Below are 24,998 nucleotides of genomic sequence, written 5' to 3'. Positions count from 1 at the left end.
CCTTATTTAAATAAGTATTCAGATCCTTTGCTATGAGACTCGAAACTGAGCTCAGGTGCATCCTGTTTCCACTGATCATCCTTGAGATGTTTCTACAACTTGATTGGAGTCCACCTGTGATAAATTCAATTGACTGGACATGATTTGGAAAGGCACACACCTGTCTATATAAGGTCCCACAGACAGTGCATGTCAGAGCAAAAACCAAACCATGAGGTCGAAGGAATTGTCCGTAGAGCTCCGAGACAGGATTGTGTAGAGGCACAGATCTGGGGAAGGGTACCAAAAAATCTCTGCAGCATTGAAGGTCCTCAAGAATAGAGTTGCCTCCATCATTCTTAAAAGGAGGAAGTTAGGAAGCACCAAGACTCTTCCTAGAGCTGGCCGCCCGACCAAACTGCGCAATCGGGCGAGAGGGCCTTGGTCAGGGAGGTGACCAAGAACCCGATGGTCACTGACAGAGCTCCAGAGTTACTGTGGAGATCAGAGAACCTTCCACCAATCAGGCTTTTATGGTAGAGTGGCCAGAAGGAATCCACTCATCAATTAAAGACACGACAGACTGCTTGGAGTTTGCCAAAAGGCACCTAAAGACTCTCAAACCATGAGAAACAAGATTCTCTGGTCTAATGAAACCAAGATTGACCTCTTTGGCTTGAATGCCAAGCGTCACATCTGGAGGAAACCTGGTACCATCCCTAAGGTAAAGCATGGGGGTAGCAGCATTATTCTGTGGGGATGTTCTTCAGCGGCAGAGACTGGGAGAGACAAGTCAGGATTGAGGGAAAAATGTCTTGGCTGTGTGCTTAGGGTTGTTCTCCTGTTGGAAGGTGAACCTTCGCCCCAGTCTGAAAACCTGAGTGCTCTGGAGCAGGTTTTCATCAAGGATCTCTCTGTACTTCAACGCAGGAGTGGCTTCGGGACAAGTCTCTGAATGTCCTTGAGTGGCCCAGCCAGAGCCCAGACTTGAACCCGATCAAACATCTGTGGAGAGACCTGAAAATAGCTGTGCAGCAACGCTAGCCGTCCAACCTGACAGAGCTTGAGAGGATCTGCAGAGAAGAACGGGAGAAACTCTCCAAATACAGGTGTGCCACGCTTGTAGCGTCATACCCAAGAAGACTCTACTGTAATCGCTGCCAAAGGTGCTTAATTAAAGTACTGAGTAAAGGGTCTGAATATATATGTAAATGTAATATTAGCAAACATTTCTAAAAAACTGTTTTTGCATTGTCATTGTGGGGTAATGTGTGTCGATTGATGGGGGGGGGACAATTTAATAAATTTTAGAATAAGACTAACATAACAATGTGGAAAAAGTCAAGGGGTCTGAATACTTTCTGAAGGCACTGTACATAGGCATGGAACACAGGTCACTTTAATGTTTACATACTGTTTTACCCATTTCATATGTATATACTGTATTCTAGTCAAGTCCATCCTATTCAACTATTGCTGTACATATACTATTTTATCAACATATTCTTCAGATATACTACATTCTATACACATACTGTCTATACATCCCTTCACACATATATACATACAGTACATTTATATTTGTGTGTATTGTGAATATTACTGCACTGTTGGAGCTAGGAACACAAGCATTTCGCTTCACCTGCAATAACATCTGCTAAACGTGTATGCGACCAATAAAATTTGATTTGATTTTAGATGAGCTTGACAATGTTAAGATTGAGTGGACAAGTGACAGTGACAGCTTAGAATTCAATTGAGGAGTTTGACAGGTGTTGGAGAAAATATAACATCTCCAGAAATTAGCAGCCCTGTGCCACCACCGCGACGACCAGAAGCTCTCGGACTGAGAGAAAGTATAGTCGGATGAAGAGAGAGCAGGTGGAGTAGCAGTGTTCTCTGGGGTGATCCATATCTCCATCAGGGCCAAAAATTCAAGGGCCTGAAGGGCAGCATAGGCTGATATGAACTTGGTGTTCTTGACTGCAGTTTGGCAATTCCAAATGCTGCCAGAGACCAGGAATTTCACATAGGTTGTGTGATCAGGGTACACTAAATTAGAAGGGTTGCAACCAAGGGGTGGGGAACATCTGTAAAGCAAGTGAAAGAGTGGTGTGGCGTTTTCCTCACTTTCCTTCCTTGAATAATTCCACAGAACAACATGCCAGAACCGTCTTTGTTTCTGCTACGGTCTTAGTTTTGCAACGAGACCGCCGCTGAGAAAACAGGGGAGACTGAAGTCTAATTGAAGTCTAATTGCTAATTGCCTTGGAGAGGTGTAATCGCAGCAGGTAGCCTAGTGGTTAGAGCGTTGGGCCAGTAACCGAAAGGTTGCTGGATCGAATCCCTGAGCTGACAAGGTAAAAATCTGTCATTCTGCCCCTGAACAAGGCAGTTAACCCACTGTTCCCCGGTAGGCCGACATTGTAAATAAGCATTTGTTCTTAATAACTGACTTGCCTTTTCTTAAAAGCACGCCTCCCGGTACTAATTGCTGATTGCTTAGGAGAGGAGAAACCACTCGCCTTCCAATACAGCCACTGATTACCAAAACAACAGTCACAAATAGCCCTGCCCCTTAATCCTGGTTGATGTGTCAACAATCATCTGAAAGTTGTCAGCAGTTCACACACCAAGTAGGCTGCTGGGAAGACAGGCAGCACTTAAAGTAGATGGCCCTAACTAGGAAAAAGACAGTACTAGACAACAACAGATTAAGAGAAAAATTATACTTCTCACTCCTGGAGATTTCAGTAGTTCTCTAGCTATAGATTGAAGCACCTACCTGCCACCTTAATTATCCTAATCTCCTACCTTAATTATCCTAACCTGCCTAACCAGCTTAGATCAAATGCTACAAGGAAGCAGGAAGAAGCCATGTAAAACGGTCTTGAGTGGTAACTAATCTACCCAATTATCTGTTATGTTTCCATACACCCACTTATTTCACAATGGACACTTTCAGACACACTCCACGTATGCAGTTACCCATACTTGCCTTAATGGACAGAATATTGTCTAGAAATTACCTCAATGGACAGAAAGTGGCACACCACCCAATGCCCATGAGACAAAGCTTGAATATTGCAAAAATGTGTTAACATGAAACAAAGGACTGTGGTTTAATACTCAATTACTCAAATGTACTTCAGTAGTGTATCTTTACATATTCCTTATCTACAGTTCTGTTTTTAGCTGGTATGTTCTTATAGATTTCTAAATGGTGTAATATTTATTACAAAATACTCACCTTTTGCCAAATATGACCTAACACATAAGGCAAATCGATAAAAGGTTGACCTTTGTCTCCATTTATAAAGCCATTTCATTGCTTTTTTGTTTCTGGTGTCACTAGAACATTTCGTTAAAGACTGACCTTTGCTGTCTTGGGCTTCTGTCTTTGCTCAGGTGAATCGTTTTCCATGACCTGTGGAGCCGTATGTTTTTAATGTTTAAGCCCTCTGCAATTAGGCATCTATTTTTTATAGTTACAGATCATGTAAAGCCCTGAACACACGAAGCTGTTAAGCGCATGGTATTCACACTGATGTTACCTGTCTCTGGAATCAATAGGACACACACTTATGTTCCACACACACAGCCATTCTATTTACATGGCACACAAAATGTGTCTATCAATGTCCTGTGGCACTTTAGGGAAAAGGCAACTTGCATTGATGAGTGGCACGCTCACCATCCACCGCTTCCGAGTATATTACTCGCTAATGTTCAGTTCTGGATAATAAAGTAGAGGAGCTCAGGGTGATCACGACTCCATTTTGCTCCTCCCTTCCTCTAGACAGAAACTCAAACAGGAAGTACCCCGTGCTAAAGACTATTCAACGCTGGTCTGACCAATCGGAATCCACGCTTCAAGATTGTTTTGATCACGCGGACTGGGATATGTTCCGGGTAGCCTCTGGGAATAACATAGACGAATACACGGATACGGTGACTGAGTTTATCAGGAAGTGTATAGGAGATGTTGTACCCACTGTGACTATTATAACCTACCCTAACCAGAAACCGTGGATAAATGGCAGCATTCACGCAAAATTGAAAGCACGAACCACCACATTTAACTATGGCAAGGTGACTGGGACTATGGCCGAATACAAACAGTGTAGTTATTCCCTCCGTAAGGCAATCAAATGTCAGTATAGAGACAATGTGGAGTCGCAATTCAACGGCTCAGACACGAGACGTATGTGGCAGGGTCTACAGACAATCACAGACTACAAAGCGGAAACCCGCCATGTCGCGGACACCGATGTCTTGCTTCCGGACAAGCTAAACACCTTCTTTGCCCGCTTTGAGGATAACACAGTGCCACCGACGCGGCCCGCTACCAAGAACTGTGGGCTCTCCTTCTCCTTGGCCGACGTGAGTAAGACATTTAAGTGTTTTAACCCTCGCAAGGCTGCCGGCCCAGATGGCATCCCTAGCCGTGTTCTCAGAGCATGAGCAGGCAAGCTGGCTAGAGTGTTTATGGACATATTCAATCTCTCATATTCAATTATTATGAAGTGCTTTGAGAGGCTAGTTAAGGATCATAATATCACCTCTACCTTACCTGACACCCTTCAATTTGCTTACCGCCTCAATAGATCCACAGACGATGCCATCGCACTGCACACTGCCCTATCCCATCTGGACAAGAGGAATACCTATGTAAGAATGCTGTTCATTGACTATAGCTCAGCATTCAACACCATAGTACCCTCCAAGCTCATCATTAAGCTCAGGGCCCTGTGTCTGAACCCCGCCCTGTGCAAATGGGTCCTGGACTTCCTGACGGGTCGCCCACAGGTGGTGAAGGTAGGAAACAACACCTCCACTACACTGATCCTCAACACAGGGGCCCCACAAGGGTGTGTGCTCAGCCCCCTCCTGTACTCCCTGTTCACCCATGACTGCGTGGCCACGCACGCCTCCAACTCAATCAGTTTGCAGACAACACAACAGTAGTAGGCCTGATTACCAACAATGATGAGACAGCCAACAGGGCTGGGCCCTGGGATTGTGGTGCCAAGAAAATAACTTCTCACTCAATGTCGAAAAAACAAAGGAGCTGATCATGGACTTCAGGAAACAGCAGAGGGAGCACGCCCCTATCCACATCAACAGGACCACAGTGAAGCAGGTGGAAAGCTTCAAGTTCCTCAGCATACACATTTTTTTAAATTGTTTTTATTTCACCTTTATTTAACCAGGTAGGCTAGTTGAGAACAAGTTCTCATTTACAACTGCGACCTGGCCAAGATAAAGAAAAGCAGTGCAACACAAACAACAACACAGAGTTACACATAGAATAAACAAACATACAGTCAATAATACAATAGAAAAAGTCTATATACAGTCTGTGCAAATGAGGTAGGATAACGGAGGTAGGGCAATAATTAGGCCATAGTGGCAAAATAATTACAATATAGCAATTAAACACTGGAGTGATAGATGTGCAGAAGATGAGTGTACAAGTGGAGATACTGGTGCAAAGGAGCAAAATAAATAAAATAGCAGTATGGGGATGAGGTAGTTGGATGGGCTAATTACAGATGGGCTATGTACAGGTGCAGTGAGGATCTGAAATGGTCCACCCACACAAACAGTGTGGTGAAGAAGACGCAACAGCACCTCTTCAACCCCAGGAGGCTGAAGAATTTTGTCTTGGCACCTAAACCCCTCACAAACTTTTACAGATGCACAATTGGGAGCATCCTGTCAGGCTGTATCACCGCCTGGTATGGCAACTGCACCGCAGGGCTCTCAAGAGGGTGGTGCGGTCTGCCCAATGCATCACCTGGGGAGAACTACCTGCCCTCCAGGACACCTAAAGCACCCGATGTCATAGGAAGGCATTAAAGATAATCAAGGCCAACAACCACCCGAGCCACTGCCTGTTCACCCCACTATCATCCAGAAGGCGAGGTCAGTACAAATGCATCAAAGCTGGGACCAAGAGACTGAAAAACAGCTTCTATCCCAAGGCCATCAGACTATTAAATAGCCATCACTAGGCGGATTCCACCCGGTTACGTAACCCTGCACCTTAGAGGCTGCTGCCCTATATACATAGACATGAAATCACTGGCCACTTTAATAGAACACTAGTCACTTTAATAATGTTTACATATTTTTGCTTTACTCATCGGATATGTGTATATACTGTATTCTATTCTATTGTATTTTAGTCTATGCCACTCCTACATTGCTCATCCTAATATTTATATATTCCTTAATTCCATTATTTTACGTTTAGGTTTGTGTGTATTGTTGTGAATTGTTAGATTGCACTGTTGGAGCTAGAAACACAAGCATTTCGCTACACTTGCAATAACATCTGCTAAACATGTGTATGTGACCAATCACATTTGATTTTATTGGATGATACTGTTCACATTTAAAGCACAATAAGTCAAGACACTTGTAAAAATATTTTTAAAAATATGATTTGATCACCACCTGACATGAACATTAGTGAACAATGCATGTTAAAAAAGTGTGCATACATCCAAACCACTTTTTAAAAAACATTTCCTTATTTATGCCACGTGTGTACATAAATTAGTCAATGTAAGTCAATCTGGCAATGCAACCAAGTTTTTGACTGGCGCCTACCTGCAGTATTTTGCTGTAGCTGAGCATGACGATGAGTCCAGGGAAGAAGTAGCAGAAAGGTAGGGAAGGCCACATTCCACAAGATCTCCCCAATTTGGTCTGGCCACATCAGAGTACAGATAATATCATATTATGCACCTCTCTCTGTGGAAGACGAATACCAACAACAAGTGTAAGAGCTTGATTCAATCTGTATCGCTGAAGCTTTATAGATTGCGCAATAAGGTCATCCCCGATTCAGCCGACAAATGCAGCATTTATTGACAAATGCAGCGTTTATTGCGCATGCACTCTCCGCTAACACGGGAACATTGCCTTTAAATTGAAATCACGATGTAACACCGAACTTCAGCGCTACAGATTAAATAGAGCCCTAGTTTATTTTATTAGAAATACAGGATTTAATACATACTTACAGCACTGTGTTATTTTGTGTATGGGGTGACCGGCTTCACACTCCAGTACAGTAGGTGGGGGTGTAGGCAGTAGGCACCTTTCAGTTGGTTGCCATCCGCCAACCAAATTTAAGAAGAAGTAATTATTCTACACATTTCCTGTTTCTCGAGCACGAATCCGTAGTAATGACAGCAAAATAACAACATTTTTTTCCCACCCATCCATTTTCTCCCCAAAATGTCTAAACTACAACAGATCAATGTGTTTCTCAACGAAAAATTAACAGCAGTTCCTTTGGAGATATCCGTAGTAGTTAAAAAAACGATCGCAGAGTACCAGGAAGAAATCTACCGTTTGAAACGGGCGAATGCACGTCTACGAAGACTGCTGGACTTGGTTTTCAAACCAGAGATAAAAATGCATAGATTAGCAGGTATGTGACGTCTCTCTTTGACATTCATTTTACATTGTAGCCTAATACTACCTTTAAAAAAAGTATTCGGCAATCATCATTTATTCGAAAAACACTGCTTCTATCATTTGCCGCAATAAAGAAAGTTCGACAAAAGAAAAATCCACCCCTGTCCAACGGAAACTTTTTTGTCTATCTTCAGAAAATGTCTCATATCTGTTAACAATATACCTGTCGCAATATTTTTGTTGTTGCGACATTGCTTTTTGTCGAATTACCCTGCCAGCCTACTGAGTACGGTTACATGAAGCCAATAATGCCATTATTGTGAATAGTCCGTTTAATATAATAGTTTGATTTAAACGTTTAGGGCTACATGCTTTGCAAGATTATTTATTTTAAGGGTCCATAATAAAACATTTACAAGGCATTTACAAACCGTTTGCGCACCACTTATTAATCATTAGTCCCATATTTGTAACTGTTAGTAAGGTACTGGAGGAATGTCTACCAATGGCATGCCCATCTTTTTGTGAGAAATTACACTTGTCACTCGAAACATTTATAAAGTATTTATGAAGTAATAATAGCACTCACTTTAGATTAGGGACTGCAAAAATACTCTACTGATGATTAGTAAATGGTTTATTAATGTGGGAGTAATGATTAATATATGGTTTACACATTTAGAAATGGCATATAAATGTTTTATTATAGACTCTTAAAATAAAGTGTTACCAGAACGATTTCCCTAATAATCTTGTTTACATGGACACGTCTGAAAACAGGGGACTTTGATGAATGAAAAAAATCGACAATCAAAATAAACGTTCTACCACTGCGACCATGTTATTTTTGGGAAGCCCATTTGATTGAATTTGGACATTTAACGTTTGTTTGTGAAAACTATTTCTAAGATGCATACTTTTAAGTTTTTCTGAACTCACTTCACTTGCACATTTATTTTCTATATATTTTTCTTATTTAACCTTTTTAACTAGGCAAATCATAAGAGGGAGGCTTGCGCTGGTGGCACATGCGCAGATCAAATACACAGCTGTAACTCCAATTCAGCTGGTCCCAATCATTTGAAAGATTGCTCAGAAAACCAGGTGTTTTAATATGCGTATGCTTACTTCTATTATGACTTTACGCCGATTAAGATAAGCAAAGTAAGGTGTTTACATGAGGGCAATTCCACGATTTTTCACTTAAAATGTATGCCAAACAAACACCATTGAAATTCAAAGTTTACGTGAAGTGGATTAACACCCGGTAACAGAATTTCGTTAACAGAATTTCATCATGGGTCCCTGATCTATACATCTATACTACACAGAAATGCATAATTATGGATACGAATGTCATATAGTACAGTAGAGTAGAGTACTACTGTGTACTGTACTGAACTATACTCTACTTCTCTTCACTGTGCTCTACTGTACTGAAATGTCCAAACATGTGAAACATAGACGTCTATGATTGATTCAGATTTGGTCCAGTCCGGACATCTATGTTTGGGCCAAATGAAGGCCAGTCCTGACGTCTGTTGACGTTGAAATCAGGGCTGGTCCAGATCGGACCCCCAAAAAATATGTCTGTGGACGCTGAAACCAGGGCAGACTGACCAAATTTAGACTATTTTTCGACGTCCAGTGTCAACTGTGCTCAGTGGGTAAGGATGCTGGTTACAGTAAATGGAAAGAGAGGGGGCTCATGGGTAGGTGTCAGTAAGAGCTGTGAGAGGTGACATTAATAGGGGAGAGAGAGAGAGTGGCGAGAGGGAGGCGTTGTCCAGACTTTTCACAATCTTGCTTTGACCACCAGATTAGAGAAAGAAAACCGTTATCGGCTTAACATAACAGTATGCCAGTGGAAGGGAGAACAGTAGCAGGAGACACAACTATGATTAAAAAAAATACACCCTTAGCTTTCATGTGACAGACAATTTGACATGATCCTTTGAACTTCACGTTGGTGCTCGTGTGTCCTTTTACAGAGAAATGACCATGACTAATGCCATACTCGGCCTACTGCCATAATCAGTTTAATATTGAATTATTAGTTTGCATGTGAACATAATCAATGAGCTTGCTGCACCTTTCTCCTGGCACTTTTCATCAGCAAACTGCTCTAAAGCAGTCATGTTTAAGGCGTGCGCTCTCCACAAACTGCTGTTTTCAGATAGCCATGGTCCCGATTGAGGCAATGATTTCAGCATCAAATTCGATGTTTTCTAAGCTAACGTATGGAATTGTTTTAAGATGGTCATACCAAGGATTATTTAGCTATTTGATTTAGAATTTTAAAGACCCCTTGAAACATTTAATTTGGCATTACTGCTGTTAGCCAATAGAAACGCATTGAATAACAGATTCACTACATGGAACAACAGATAAAAATCGAAAGGAAGTTTGTTCTGAAGTGTCTGTCCTATATCTGAGAGATATAAGAATGATCTGGACACTATTTTTATTTAGTTACATTGTAGGCACTAAACTATCTACATTTTAAAAACTGGTACCAGGGACCTTCAGATGAGTCTTGTGGTTGTCCTAGGGCAAGACGGAACACCATCATGCCCGTGAGAGTCTCAGCTTTCCACAGAGGGGTCATATTGTGTAGGCCAAACCGTTCGGAGGCTACAGACGTTTTCGTGAGGAGACCAATTTTCGGGATGTCTCATGGTCTGACAAACACAGCTCTAGCTCTGCCACCTTTCAACACAGATGCAGAAGGGCGTTATCGGCGGATGCGGTGGATTAAATGCAACAAAAAAACATATCTCTACCTTAAACTGACGGATTTTCATGGGGATTTCTTTAACATGTTAAATTAGATTCAAGTCGGTTCAACCGACTTCAAAAACGCTGGTCTCTGTATGTGGCAATCAAGATGTGTTTGTTCATGATCTAAGGCACGTGCAAATGTACTTATGCGATGCATGCATACTAACTGAAGTCTTGCAGGTGTTTACATGGTTTTGCACACGTGCCAGGTAATAGAAATTTCATAGGCCGTACCGGCGCTCTAAACAGTTGGGTAAATAATACTTTCCTGTGGATATTTTGTCTCAAATTTCTACCGCACAGACAACCGGTTGAGTAAGTTCAAATGTAATAATGTATAAAGATTTTAATTCTATATGCAAAGCAACACCTTCAGGACTTAATTAATAAAATTCTTCTGGAATACATATATTATTGAAATTGAATGGAAGAGAGCTTGGTTGCTCCCTCACAAATGTTGTATATCAAATAAAGTAAAAGAAATTCACAAAAATCTTGCACAAAACATACCCTTGCAATAACTTGCGTGGCGGCAGGTAGCCTACTTAGAGTGTTGGGCCAGTAACCGAAAGGTTGCTGGATCGAATCCCTTAGCTGACAAGGTAAAAATCTGAGCAAGGCAGTTAACCCACTGTTCCCCGGGCGCCGAAGATGTGGAGGTCGATTAAGGCAGGACCCCGCACCTCTCTGATTCAGAGACATTTCACATTCAACACATTTCAGTTGAAATTGCACAACTGACTAGGTATCCCCCTATCCCCTAACTTGTTGTCTAAATTCATGGATTTAGAGGACATAAGCCTTTTCTGTGATAAAGGAGGATAAACTATTATACAATGTTTTTATGAGTGTGACTGTGAAGTTATTTTGGAGCGAGTTAAATATTGACATTTTTAATTTCATCAATAAGACCGATGTATTTACAATATGGATGATGTAATATGTTATTATTCAAATGAAAACAACACTTCTGAATTAGTCGTTCATTTCTTCATTCTCTCTGGTAAATGTTATATACACAAAAACAAATATTTGAAATCTGTCCCCAAATGCAATATATTTCCACTTGAAATACAATATTTAATCAAATCCCTAGAATTAGTCAATAACAACAAAAACACTTTATTCTTACAACTCTGTCATAGGTTTGTACAACTGTAACCCCTGGCCTTTATTTTGTTCATTTTATTTTAGGTACTTTAACTTTTGAAAGACAATTCTTGTGATTTATTTTTATTTTTTACTTTTAATGTTATTTTATGTTTCTGGAGTGAATATATACGTGTAGTGATGCCCTATGTTTGTATTGTAATTTTCAAAAAATTACCTTTAACTAGGCAAGTCAGTTAAGAACAAATTCTTATTTTCAATGACGGCCTAGGAACAGTGGGTTAACTGCCTTGTTCAGGTGCAGAACAACAGATTTGTACCTTGTCAGCTCGGGGATTTGATCTTGCAACCTTTCGAATTACTAGTCCAACGCTCTAACCACTAGGTTACCTGCCGCCCCAAATTGTAATTTTAAATTGTAATTTTAAATGTTATAATAAAAAAAATAAACCGAGTGGGGTTATGGTATGGGCTGGCATATGCTACAGACAACGAACACGATTGCATTTTATCAATGGAAATTTGAATGCACAAAAATACCAAGTTTTTTAAGGTACTGTATCTCAAATCAAATCAAATGTATTTATATAGCCCTGCTTACATCAGCTGATATCTCAAAGTGCTGTACAGAAACCCAGCCTAAAACCCCAAACAGCAAGCAATGCAGGTGTATCTGTGACCAACAGATTAATATTTGTATTCGCAGACATGTGAAATCCATAGATGAGGGCCTAATGAATTTATTTAATTTGACTGATTTCCTCATATTAACTGTAACTCAGTAAAATCAATGAAATTGTTGCGTTTATATTTTTGTTCAGTATAGTGTGTGTGTATATATGGCTACTTCATAGCAAGCTATTATCTGTGTGCCTACTAGCTACGTAGTTAGCATCACATTCCCTGACCAACTGCAGTAGAGTGTGCGTGGCCGCTCTCTATGGACCTTTCCCGTATTAAATAAAAAATAACAAAGCGTTCCAATCCTCTCTGTCAAAAATAGTTTTCCCGTTTTCCCCTCCTCACTCAGACCACTCCCAGACTGTCCTCGCAAAATTCTTACATGAGAAATATGTTTTTGCTAAAAAAAACAAATTTTTCCCATTTTAATGAAACTCTATTACAGTAAGGTACTTAACGTAAACTCACGTAAACTCGTACATCGCCTTGGTCCGTACAATTGCCCTTATTTTAGCGCCCCAAAAACGTAATACTTTCAGATCAACTGTAATGTCAATACCATTGTAAAGCACAATTTCTCCCCTTTCCAACATTATCAATTACATGACCTAAACGCTGCCTGTTTCTGCATAATTCAAGCAGGCAATGAGCCCCGTCGGGTCTTTTTAAAAATGGCGGGTGGGGAAGCGAAACTAATGCGTGATAGTGAGAAGGAGAGTGGTTGTGTTTTCAATATTCCCAGGTAAGAAGTTTTAGGTTGTAGTTATTGTAGGAATTATAGGACTATTTCTCTCTATACGATTTGTATTTCATATACCTTTGACTATTGGATGTTCTTATAGGCACTTTAGTATTGCCAGTGTAACAGTATAGCTTCCGTCACTCTCCTCGCTCCTACCTGGGCTCGAACCAGGAACACATCGACAACAGCCACCCTTGAAGCAGCGTTACCCATGCAGAGCAAGGGGAACAACTACCCCAAGTCTCAGAGCGAGTGACGTTTGAAACGCTATTATCGCGCACCCCGCTAACTAGCTAGCCATTTCACATCGGTTACACCAGCCTAATCTCGGGAGTTGATATGCTTGAACATAAACAGCGCAATGCTTGAAGCATTGCGAAGAGCTGCTGGCATAACGCACGAAAGTGCTGTTTGAATGAATGCTTACGAGCCTGCTGCTGCCTACCACCGCTCAGTCAGACTGCTCTATCAAATCATAGACTTAATTATAATATAATAACACACAGAAATACGAGCCTTAGGTCATTAATATGGTCGAATCCGGAAACTATCATCTCGAAAACAAAACATTTATTCTTTCAGTGAAATACGGAACCGTTACGTATTTAATCTAACGGGTGGCATCCATAAGTCTAAATATTCCTGTTACATTGCACAACCTTGAATGTTATGTCATAATTACGTAAAATTCTGGCAAATTAGATCGCAACGAGCCAGGCAACCCAAACTGTTGCATATACCCTGACTGCGTGCAATGAACGCAAGAGAAGTGACACAATTTCACCTGGTTAATATTGCCTGCTAACCTGGATTTCTTTTAGCTAAATATGCAGGTTTAAAAATATATACTTGTGTATTGATTTTAAGAAAGGCATTGATGTTTATGGTTAGGTACAGTCGTGCAACGATTGTGCTTTTTTCGCAAATGCGCAAATGCGAAGTTGGCTGTCTTTGTTAGGAAGAAATAGTCTTCACACAGTTCGCAACGAGCCAGGCGGCCCAAACTGCTGCATATACCCTGACTCTTGCAAGAGAAGTGACACAATTTTCCTAGTTAAAAGAAATTGTAAGTCGCTCTGGTTAAGAGCGTCTGCTAAATGACTTAAATGTAAATGTAAAATGTAAATTCATGTTAGCAGGCAATATTAACTAAATATGCAGGTTTAAAAAATATATACTTGTGTTTTGATTTTAAGAAAGACATTGATGTTTATGTTTAGGTACACGTTGGAGCAACGACAGTCCTGTTTCGCGAATGCGCACCGCATCGATTATATGCAACGTAGGACACGCTAGATAAACTAGTAATATCATCAACCATGTGTAGTTAACTAGTGATTATGATTGATTGATTGATTGTTTTTTTATAAGATACGTTTAATGCTAGCTAGCAGTTTACCTTAGCTTCTTACTGCATTTGCGTAACAGGCAGGCTCCTCGTGGAGTGCAATGTAAAGCAGGTGGTTAGAGCGTTGGACTCGTTAACCGCAAGATTGAATCCCCGAGCTGACAAGGTAAAAATCTGTCATTCTGCCCCTGAACAAGGCAGTTAACCCACCGTTCCTAGGCCGTCATTGAAAATAAGAATGTGTTCTTTACTGACTTGCCTAGTTAAATAAAGGATAAATAAAGGTGTAAAAAATAATAATTGGTGGCCAAAAATACAGATTTCCGATTGTTATGAAAACTTGAAATCGGCTCTAATTAATCGGCCATTCCGATTAATCGGTCGACCTCTAGTTAATACTGTTGCTATTTAAGGATTATCAGGTTGAATTCTTTTTTTTACGTGGTTACTTTTTGGGAATAACATTAATTTGGATTCACTGTAGCTTTTGTATCACTGCAAAGTTGTTTCCTATTCACAGCCAAGGTAAAAATACACGATTCCAACATGGATTGTCTACTCAGGGAAAACAGGGTGATGAAAGAGACGCTACTAGACATACAAAGTCGTAGCATGCGTGAAAATCAAAAAAAATTCTGGTATTCCTGAGGACGCATCCAATAATCCAGAGGGCGCGATCAGAGAATTCATGAAATCCACATTGAAACTTTCTATAGAGACTGTAAACAAGGTGGCTTTCCACCGAGTACACAGACTTGGAGCTCGGAGCGACAAGACCAAGGGTCCCCGACCGATCATCGCAAAATTTGAACACTACCAACAAACAAAAGGAGCTGATCAAAAGCAGAGAAAGGGAGCTTAAAGGGACCAAATTCGTGCCTCAATGACCAATTTCCAAAGGAGATAAACGAACGTCGTAAGAGACTGTATCCAGTACAAAGACAACAAAGGAAGGATGGTAGGCGTGCCTTTATCATTGTGGACAAACTCTTTATAGATGGACAGCTATTCCGAGACAGCTCCATAACACCGTGGCTGTACTAAATTCTACAGGGACTTCATGTTACGGAAAAAAAAGAAGGTATGGGAACTGTTTAAAATATCTGAATATTATGAAGTGGGTATGAACAAGCACATACTCAACTACATGCTTGCTTACACATACGGACTTATACATACACACACACACCTGATCTCGCTCTCTTTTCTCGGTTCTCCCTCTCTCTATTGTCGAACTGTTTTATCATTTAATGTGTTTATTGTTTGTCTATCTTTTTTATGTATTTGTCTGCAAGTTTATATATGTTTACAACAAGCAAGGGGACGATATCAGAATAGGGGCATTGGGGAATAATAACATATTGTTCGGAATACATTTGTACTGTAGTGAAGCCGTCTCTAGAGTAATGCAAGGTCTCTTTCATGATCATGTGAAACGTCAATTGCTATGGAAATGCTGGGATGTGTTTTTCAATTATGTTGAAGGTAATTATGATGCAACTATGATGATGATAAGATATGGATTACAATTATGAATATTAAGGCTATACGCACTACATGTTACACACATAGACACTCAAACATGCAAATTGGCAGAGATATTATTTAAGACACATTATAGTCTTACTCTTATACAGACATCATACACACTCTCATTATATCATATCCAATATCATACACATCAACCTACTCAGATTTGTTAGACACATAACTTGTCTCAATCTTCTAACATCTGTGGCATTGGCTCACAGGCAAGGGAATAAAAAAATATTGCTAGAACCTATTTCTTGAATTCTAAATATCAGACATTTGAAAGCTCTAGTTTTGACCTTCATAATACCCCTCATGGCAGTAACTTTACAAGCACTAATTATGGTCCATTTAGACTGAGAATAGTATCTAGTTATGGTAAGGGGTGAAATAAGTATAGCTAGTTATAATTGTAACGGTTTGGCAGATTATAGAAAAAGAAGATCAGTCTTTACATGGCTAAAATAAAAGGAATATAACATATACTGTTTACAGGAAACTCACTCTACATCCTTAGATGAAGTTGCATGGAAAAAGGAATGGGGTGGTGAAATAATTTTCTGTCATGGACAAAGGAACTCAGAGGGTGTGATGATATTAATTAACAAAAATCTCGATGTGAATGTGCAAATAATCAGGAATGATTCGCAAGGAAGGTGGATCCTTTTGAATATGAAAGTGGACGAAAAGGAGATTTGGCTCATTAATCTATATGGTCCAAATCAGGATGATCCACATTTCTTCGAAAACATTTATACCAATTTATTTAACTTACAGGCACCAAATTTCGGTAATTCTCTTATAAAATGGGTAAAAATAATGTACAGCAACCCCAGGTGTAAAATAGTAAATAACGGCTACTTCTCAGAGAGTTTTTAATTGTCAAGAGGAGTTAAACAAGGGTGTCCGCTGTCACAATATCTATTCGTTTTGGCCATCGAAATGCTAGCTATTAAAATCAGATCCAATAACAACATTAGAGGATTAGAAATCCAAGGCTTAAAAACAAAGGTGTCCATGTATGCCGATGACTCAAGTTTTATGTTAAGTCCGCAAGCTAGATCCCTGCAATGTCTCATTAAAGATCTAGATAACTTTTCTGTACTCTCTGGACTAAAACCTAATTATGATAAGTGTACAATATAACGTATTGGATCCTTAAAAAATACTACTTTTACATTACCTTGCAGCTTACCTATAAAATGGGCTGATGGTGAAGTAGACATACTCAGTATTCATATCACAAAAGATATAAATAAGCTCTCCACAATGAATTTCAATAGAAAACTTGTAAAAATAGACAAGATCCTGCAACCATGGAGAGGTACATACCTGTCTATTTATGGAAAAATTGCCCTGATTAACTCCTTAGTCATATCTCAGTTTACTCACTTACTTATGGTGCTGCCTACTCCTGATGATTTGTTTTTCAAATCATATGAGCAAAAAATATTTCGCTTTATCTGGGACGCTAAACCAGACAAAATAAAATGAGCCTATCTATATAATGAACTGGGTGGGTTGAGATTATTAAATAAAAAAGCACTAAACCTCTCTCTAAAAGCTTCACTCATTCAAAAGTTTTATTTGAACCCTAAATGGTTCTCAAGTAGATTCATAAGAAAAGCTCATCCATTGTTTAAAAATTGCCTTTGCGCAGATTAATTTTTGATTAATTGAAAATAATACTTTTTTCAAATTATCTGTCTTTTTCAAACAAGCATTGCAGAGCTGGCTACAATTTAAATTTCATCCCCCTGAAAAGATAGAACAAATATTACAACAAATATTATGGCTGAACTCAAATGTGCTGGTTGATAAAATACCCTTATTTATGGGAAAGATGTTTGAAAGGGGTATTTTGTTCTTAAATTATATTCTAAATTGTAATGGTAGAGTTATGTCCTTCATGGAGTTATCAGAATTGTACGGGAAGGTCTGCTCAATCCAAGAGTACAACCAGTTGATTACAGCATTTCCCCAAAAATGGAGGAGGTGGGTGGCAGCGGGAGGAGGTAGGGAAATGTCTGTCTGTCCAATATAAAGGATCAAAACTGGCGGAGGAATAAAAATAACATAAATAGGGAAGTATACCAGTTTCATTTGAGGACCAGGATGTTGACAACTGTGCCATACAGATTGCAAAATAGTTGGGAAGAGATTTTTGATGTACCGATTCCATGGTACAGGGTGTATGAGTTGATATATAAAACAACGCAAGATTCAAGACTTCGTGCTTTTCAGCTAAAATTATTATATAGAATTCTTGCCGCCAACAAAATGTTGAATATTTGGGGCATAAAATCATCGAAGCTCTGCAGATTTTGTTTTGAGAATACAGATTCAATAGACCATTTATTTTGGTATTGCCCTCAGGTAGCCTGTTTCTGGTCTCAGGTTCAGGAATGGCTGAAAATGCATAGCATTGATCTAAAATTGACCCTAGAAATAGTACTGTTAGGAGATCTGGAGAGACCGGGTCAGTCAATTACTAATATACTAATACTCTTAGTAAAAGTATTTATCTTCAACACACAATCTGCAGATTCTATTCGATTAGATAGATTGGAATTGTACGTTAAACATCATAGTTGAAAGATATGTGTTGCGTAGAAACACAAAGTGGGTGGCCAGCAGAGATAGATGGGATGGGCTGAGGGAAGCTGAGGGTTGGTATGGGGAATTGTAGACAAGTGGGAGTGAAGTTGCTGTGTGAGAGAGAATGATGGTCAAAAGATAAAGGAGGAAAAAAGTAAAAATAAAACATAATAAAAGTACATTTGAATGACACTAAGTGGCAGTGTTTTTACAACTAATGCCGGTTTGCCTGAGGCTGAGGCTGATGACGTGCAGGTGTTTGTACACATGCATATACACACACTCTCATTCAAATAAACACATACAAGAACACACACATACATGTAATAGTGCCAGACATGCACACAAACATATAAAGTATGCATTGCTGTTATGATTTCAGTTGTCCTTGATGTCCTTTATTTAAAATAAAATAAAAATGTGCATTGTTGTTTGCTGTTTTCTTCTGTCTTTTCCTTTTTTCTCTTTAGTTCATTCTCTTGGTTGTTGGTGCGTTGGGGGGTTCTTGGGGGTGGGGAATGGAATTAATTGTATTTTTTATTTTATTTTTCCGGGGGGGACTGTGGGAGGGGTCTCGAATGGGTGAGGGACAGCTATTGGGGAACTGTGGGGCGGATCTTGGAGGGTTCGGGTTTCACAAGATTGTGATCATGAAAAAGGAAACTATGACATATTTTATATCACTATCTTGCACACGTACCCTCACACATAAGGATGGCTCTGTTGCGGAAAGACTGATACATGTTTGATAGTGTCTTGATGCTGTATTGTTTGTCCTTCATGTTCTAATACTTTAATGTTACCCCTTCCTTGTGTTTTTTGTAATAAATAATAATATATATATTTTTTTTTTTAAGTTGTTTCCTATTTCAGTCACCTCTTTGCAAAGTCGTTCCCTATTTCAGTCACCTCTTTCCAAAGTTGTTCCCTATTTCAGTCACCTCTTAGGTCACGTTAGTGTGGGTAAAATCAAAAACACCCTAAAGATTGACAAATATTGCATCCGATAAATGCATAATATAAAACACAGAAACGATCTGTATAGTATGTTCTTATAGATGTTCTTACCAGCGGTGGTCCTTACCTGTCAGTGTTCAGCTCAAGCGACTCAAGTGTGACGTGTAATCCAGCATATGAACAAAACTTGTGGGAGTTGTAGTTCACATGAGAATTTTTCAACTTTTTGAGATGTCTTGCTTCTCGAACTTCAAGTAACATGCATCAGCTATAAGTAAATTCACAAATCCGAATATAATTTAAGATACATCTTAAATTACGTGTTTTTAATGAATTGGATGATCCAGATTTTGAAGCCCCATCGTATAGATGGTAGTCCTATTTGTCTCTTTTAAGCGTTTAAGTTTTCATTAAATGTCTTCCTTTCTCTTTCCCTCCAGACCTCCAGCAGCTCACTCTCACTGAAGAGGTTGTTAACCCTGAGCGACAGCACTATGAGCAGGAATGGAGCGCCAGTCTGGGGCCAGTCGAGTCTGATGCCGAAGAATCTATATGGAACTCTATCAACACTACAACTGTAGAGAACCAAACAGAATTTGATGGTGAGCGCTACAGAGAGTCCGACTCAACCAGTGAATATCAGCCCCCATCTGAAGTAAATCCAGAAAGTGACAACGATGAAAGTGATAATGTAAAAGAGGATGAAGTGGAGAATAGAATACGACTGTCACGGTTAAAGCCTCTTAAATCAAAGAGAGGAAGAGGACGGCCAAGGAAAGAAGCCAGGGAGTTGCCTGATCTGAAATGTGACTTGTGCGGAAAATGCTTTGCGACAGCAGGTGGCCTGACAAGGCATCAACAAAATTTGCACGGTGAAGAGAGACCAAAAGGACGGCCGAAGAAAGAAAACAGTGAGTTGCCTGACCTGAAATGTGATGTGTGCGGAAAATGCTTGGCGACAGCACGTAGTCTGAAAAGGCATCGACAAAATCGCCATCTTGAAGAGAGACCAAGAGGACGGCCAAGGAAAGAAACCAGTGTGTTGCCTAATCTGAAATGTGACGTTTGCGGAAAGTGCTTTGTGACAAGACGTGGTCTACAAATGCATGGGAAAAATAGGCACAGTGAAGAGAGACCATACATGTGTGACATATGTGGACAAGGTTTCGTCTTGAACTGCTACCTGATCCGCCACATGAAGACTCACACGGAGGAGGGACAACATTGCTGTACCGTATGTGGCAAATGTTTCAATCACAAGAATAACCTGAAAAATCATATGGGTACTCATGCAGGGCCGTCTTTTAAATGTGATTTGTGTGGAAAATCCTTGACAACAAAAGGAAGTCTGAAACTCCATCAGCAAAATCACACTGGGGAGAAATCCTATCCGTGCAAAGAGTGTGACAAATCCTTCAGCATAAAGGCAAGCCTGGTATTGCATATGAGGACTCATACAGGGGAGAAACCATTCCGGTGCAAAGAATGTGGCAAATGCTTCAGTGACAAGGGAACCCTTACAAAGCATATGATGACTCACACAGAGGAGAAACCACATCGCTGCAACGAATGTGGCAAATGCTTCAGTCTGAAGGGAAGCCTGACTGCGCATATGAAGGTTCATACAGGGGAGGGAGTTCAATGTCATTTGTGTGGAACTCACTTGAAGTTAGCATCAAGTCTGAAAAGACATCTGCGAACTCACAGAATAAATATTCACAATGACTAAGAACAAGAAACAATGCCCCTTGTGTAAAATGTGTTAGATGGAAGAGACTACTAAGAGGACATACCACTCAAGTATGCTCTTGGTAAAAAGTACACTCCGCTATCTTGGAATCTGTTCAATGGTCATTTCAATTCATATAACTTATTCATTGATTGTTGAAGATTTTTATTTTGGGGGAAAATGTATTTATTTAAATGTACTGTATTTAGGTACATTTTCCCATTCTAAATAAACTAATATGGCAGCTTAATTACTTTAAATAATTTTGATAATTAAGTGTGCCACCAGCAGGAGTAGTAACACCAATGATACATTTTAGGTCAATGAGGAATTTCTGAAATTGAGACCACAGATTCTAAATTCTAAGGTCATTAACCCTTTAAAAATAATACATGTGATATGATTAATCATTTTTCTCACAATGTAATTTCCTTTAAATTAAATTGAGTTACACCAAGTGACACTGGATTTAGACACCAAATGATCAATGGAATCCTCAAAATATATTAAATTCTAAAAGGATGTGATTGGCTAATAATTTTGTTTAATATAGACCCCTCCCCCGATAACAATGGAGGGAATGCTCAAAGTCCTTGTATATCCTAGTACCAATTACAAAAACCTGAGGGACACATGTTATATTGGTAAAAAAATATATTATTGATCTACAGTGCCTTGTGGTGATTAATTTCTGTATTATCAAATGAGGAGAGACAGACTTATCACACAAGTCAGAGTTATACTTAAACTACATCTTTATTAGTGAGAGCTCTGCAATAGCGGTGGCTGGTCGACGAACCACCCTCAGCTGATTCGTTGAGAGCCACGACACAAAGGCTACTGAAATCTTTTATAGCAAAGATCCACCCCCTAGTCTACATAACAAACAACAGATGTGTGGAACGGGTCACAAGGTGAGACTTGATAAATGAGAATGGAGTATCCCACAGCCAGATAGCATTTGCTATAAATTCTGTTCTTATCGTTCAGTTTGGCCCCTAAGACGAGGCTCCGATCTCATTCTTGGTACTTCATAGCACAAAAACACCAACTCATTCTATGGCATAAATCAATTGTCAACTCCAGATACTCGCAACTCAAGTAAAACCTCTTCTTGACCACACGCCTGGACAAGCTCACTGAGAGAAGTGAGCCTCTAGGTCATACACTATCCCAGGATAGGTGCAACATCAGAGATGTCATACAATGGTTCCAGACACTCCCCCCACAAAGGAGGGAGTGACTGACGCACAGACATTGTGGAGACAAGTAATTGGTTCCCCATTAGTCACGCCATCCCTTCACATGGTTTAAGAATAGGTAAAGACACATTCACATATGAAGACAATGTTCCCTCCTGTCCTCTTTCTGATATTCTGCATAGCACCAGGGACATGTGAAAGACAAGTCTGACTTCTCCTCTCTCTGGGTACCAGGTGACTGAGCCCCAGTTGAGGGAAGAAGTGCAACTACCAACACCAGAGTCCAAAGGGATACATTCTAATAACAAGTATATCACATAAGCATATTATGCAGATAAGACAGCTTAATTATCCATGTTACCTAACTAATTCTGATTCTTCCGCCACAGCCTTCAGAAAGTATTCATACCCCTTGACTTTTTCCACATTTTGTTGTGTTACAGCTTGAATAAAAAAATTATTAAATGTAACTTTTTTTGTCACACAATACCCCATAATGTCAAAGTGGATTTAAAAGCTGCAAATGTCTTGAGTCAATAAGTATTCAGCCTCTTTGTTATGGCAAGCCTAAATTCAATTCAGGAGTAAAAATGGAAGCCTGTACAAAACAAAAGTATTCCAAAACATGTATCTTGTTTGCAACAAGGCATTAAAGTAATACTGCAAAAAAATTGGCAAGCAATTCACTTTTTGTACTGAATACTAATTGTACTGAATACTAATTTTTATGTTTGGGCACATCCAATACAACACAGCACATTACTACCACATTACTACCACTCTCCATATTTGCAAGCATAGTGGTGGATGCATCATGTTATGGGTATAAATAAAGATATTTAGTATAAAAAATAAACTGAATGGAGCTAAGCACAGGCAAAAACGTAGAGGAAAACCTGGTTCAGTCTGCTTTCCACCTGACACTGGGAAATTAATTCACATTTCAGCAGGACAATAACCTAAAACACAAGGTCAAATCTAACCTGGAGTTGCTTGCCAAGAAGATAGTGAATGTTCCCGTGTGGATAAGTTCCAGTTTTGACAAATCTGCTTGAAAATCTATGGCAAGACCTGAAAATGATTGTCAAGCAATGATCCACAACCAATTTGACAGAGGTTTAAGAATAATTTTTGAAAGAATATTGGGCAAACAAACGTTGCACAATCCAGGTGTGGAAAAGAGACTTACCCAGAAAAACTGACAGCTGTAATCACTGCCAAAGGTGACTCTAACATGTATTGACTCAGGGGGTTGAATACATATCTAATGAAGATATATTAGTGTTTTATTTGTCATACTTATTTGTCATACTTTCTTCCACTTTGACATTGGAGTATTTTGTGTAGTTATTTAACAAACAATGACAATTAAATCAATTTTAATCCCACTTTGTAACACAACAAAATGTGGAAAAAGTCAATGGGTGTGAATACTTTCTGAAGGCACTATATAAATATATGAAATACTTTTGTTTACTTTCTAGCATTCAAAATAATAGATATCTCTAAATCCCCAAAACATGTTACTACTGAGACAAGCCAAGTACTTTAAACAATGCATAATCCTATAGTTTTGCAGTATAAATGACTTGCATTGTGTTTTATCATTGATAAACAGTTCAATATAAACAAAAACATGTATGATGTGTGACTATTTGTCATTGTAAAGTGTTTTTCATGGTTACAAAAGATGAGGGGTGCAAATGCCCAGGAATTCATTAACGACCCAACTTATGAATGCACAACTATCTTACACCATCATATTCCAAAATATAAGGTATTATTACTCAGTTGTATAGAAACAACAAGAATGAAAACAAACACTGAATAGCTTCAAAATATGTTAAAAATGATCATGTGGATGTCAGTCTTTCTATCTATAGTGCTGCCTAGGTATTTGAGAGGAGCTAGCCAACATTTTTCTAGCCCCATCTCTCAGCTGTTTACTAAAACATGGAACGGGAACGACATTTTGTTGTTTTTCGAAATTGCAGTCTAAAGCTTTAAGGTGGGTATTAATATATTCCTAAACCTGCTGAACCAGGTAGTAAATCAAAGTTTGTATGTTTGTAAGTGTAGTGTCAAGATGAAACCACGTCCCGCAACATTGGTTGTGTAGTTCCAGCTACATTTGTCCATCTCAAACGCATGGAAAAGAAAGCGCTGAGTAAAACCATTACAACTTTATAGAAGAGTCTCAAAGCGCTTCAAAAGCAATGTCATTTTGATGATATGGTTTGATGACTGGCTAGGTTATTTTCTTTTCGCAACATATACAATAAGGAGAATTATGACAATGGTTATGATATGATAATGATTATCATGATGTTTAGTAATGTTATGATAATATGCAGTATGCAATGATCAATGAAAATGATGTTAAACTATGTACTGTACCTGGAACCCTGACTGAATATGATTCATTCTATATGAATTCAAACACCTTTTTTACCACGTCCCTTTTGATTTGAACAAAAGCCCTATGGCACTATAAAGGCAGCATCACTCCTGTAAACGTTTTTTGTTTTGTTCTACTCAGTGACCAGTTTATTAGGTACACCACCCCGTTCACGGAAATGCTACGCTCCTACAGACAGTGAGTCACGTGGACGTGGCTTGCTATATAAAGCAGGCAGACAGGCATCAAGGCATTCAGTTACCGTTCGATTGAATGCTAGAATGGGAAAAACTAGTGAGCTAAGGGACTTTGAGCGTGGTATGATCGTCGGTGCCAGGCGCGCCGGTTCCAGTATCTCAGAAACAGCCAGCCTCCTAGGCTTTTCACGTACAACAGTGCCTAGGGATTACTGAGAATGGTGCGACAAACATACAGTCCTGTGGGTGAAAACAGCTCGTTGATGAGAGAGGTCGAAGGAGAATGGCAAGAATCGTGCAAGCTAGGCGGGC

The 24,998-nt window shown here is 39.4% G+C and overlaps 1 protein-coding gene across 1 annotated transcript; it reads left to right on the top strand.

Moving 5' to 3' along the window:
• The first annotated feature begins 7,153 nt into the window (after positions 1-7,153).
• LOC139583796 (zinc finger protein OZF-like) lies at positions 7,154-23,747 on the top strand. Its single transcript, XM_071415262.1, has 2 exons — positions 7,154-7,426; positions 19,601-23,747. Exons 1-2 carry the CDS (start codon positions 7,231-7,233, stop codon positions 20,887-20,889), a joined length of 1,485 nt encoding a protein of 494 aa, XP_071271363.1. The 5' UTR covers positions 7,154-7,230; the 3' UTR covers positions 20,890-23,747.
• The last annotated feature ends 1,251 nt before the right edge of the window (positions 23,748-24,998 follow it).

This window comes from Salvelinus alpinus, chromosome 8 (genome assembly GCF_045679555.1).
Source record: "Salvelinus alpinus chromosome 8, SLU_Salpinus.1, whole genome shotgun sequence".
In the NCBI taxonomy this organism is placed as follows: domain Eukaryota; kingdom Metazoa; phylum Chordata; class Actinopteri; order Salmoniformes; family Salmonidae; genus Salvelinus; species Salvelinus alpinus.
This window is presented reverse-complemented; position numbering and strand designations above follow the sequence as displayed.

What these genes read in the sequence shown, in the direction of transcription:
- LOC139583796 (XM_071415262.1), top strand. Translation starts at nt 7,231, where the DNA reads ATGTCTAAACTACAACAGATCAATGTGTTTCTCAACGAAAAATTAACA. An exon ending in AAAAATGCATAGATTAGCAG is followed by an intron (nt 7,427 to 19,600) that starts GTATGTGACGTC and finishes CTTTCCCTCCAG; the next exon opens with ACCTCCAGCAGCTCACTCTC.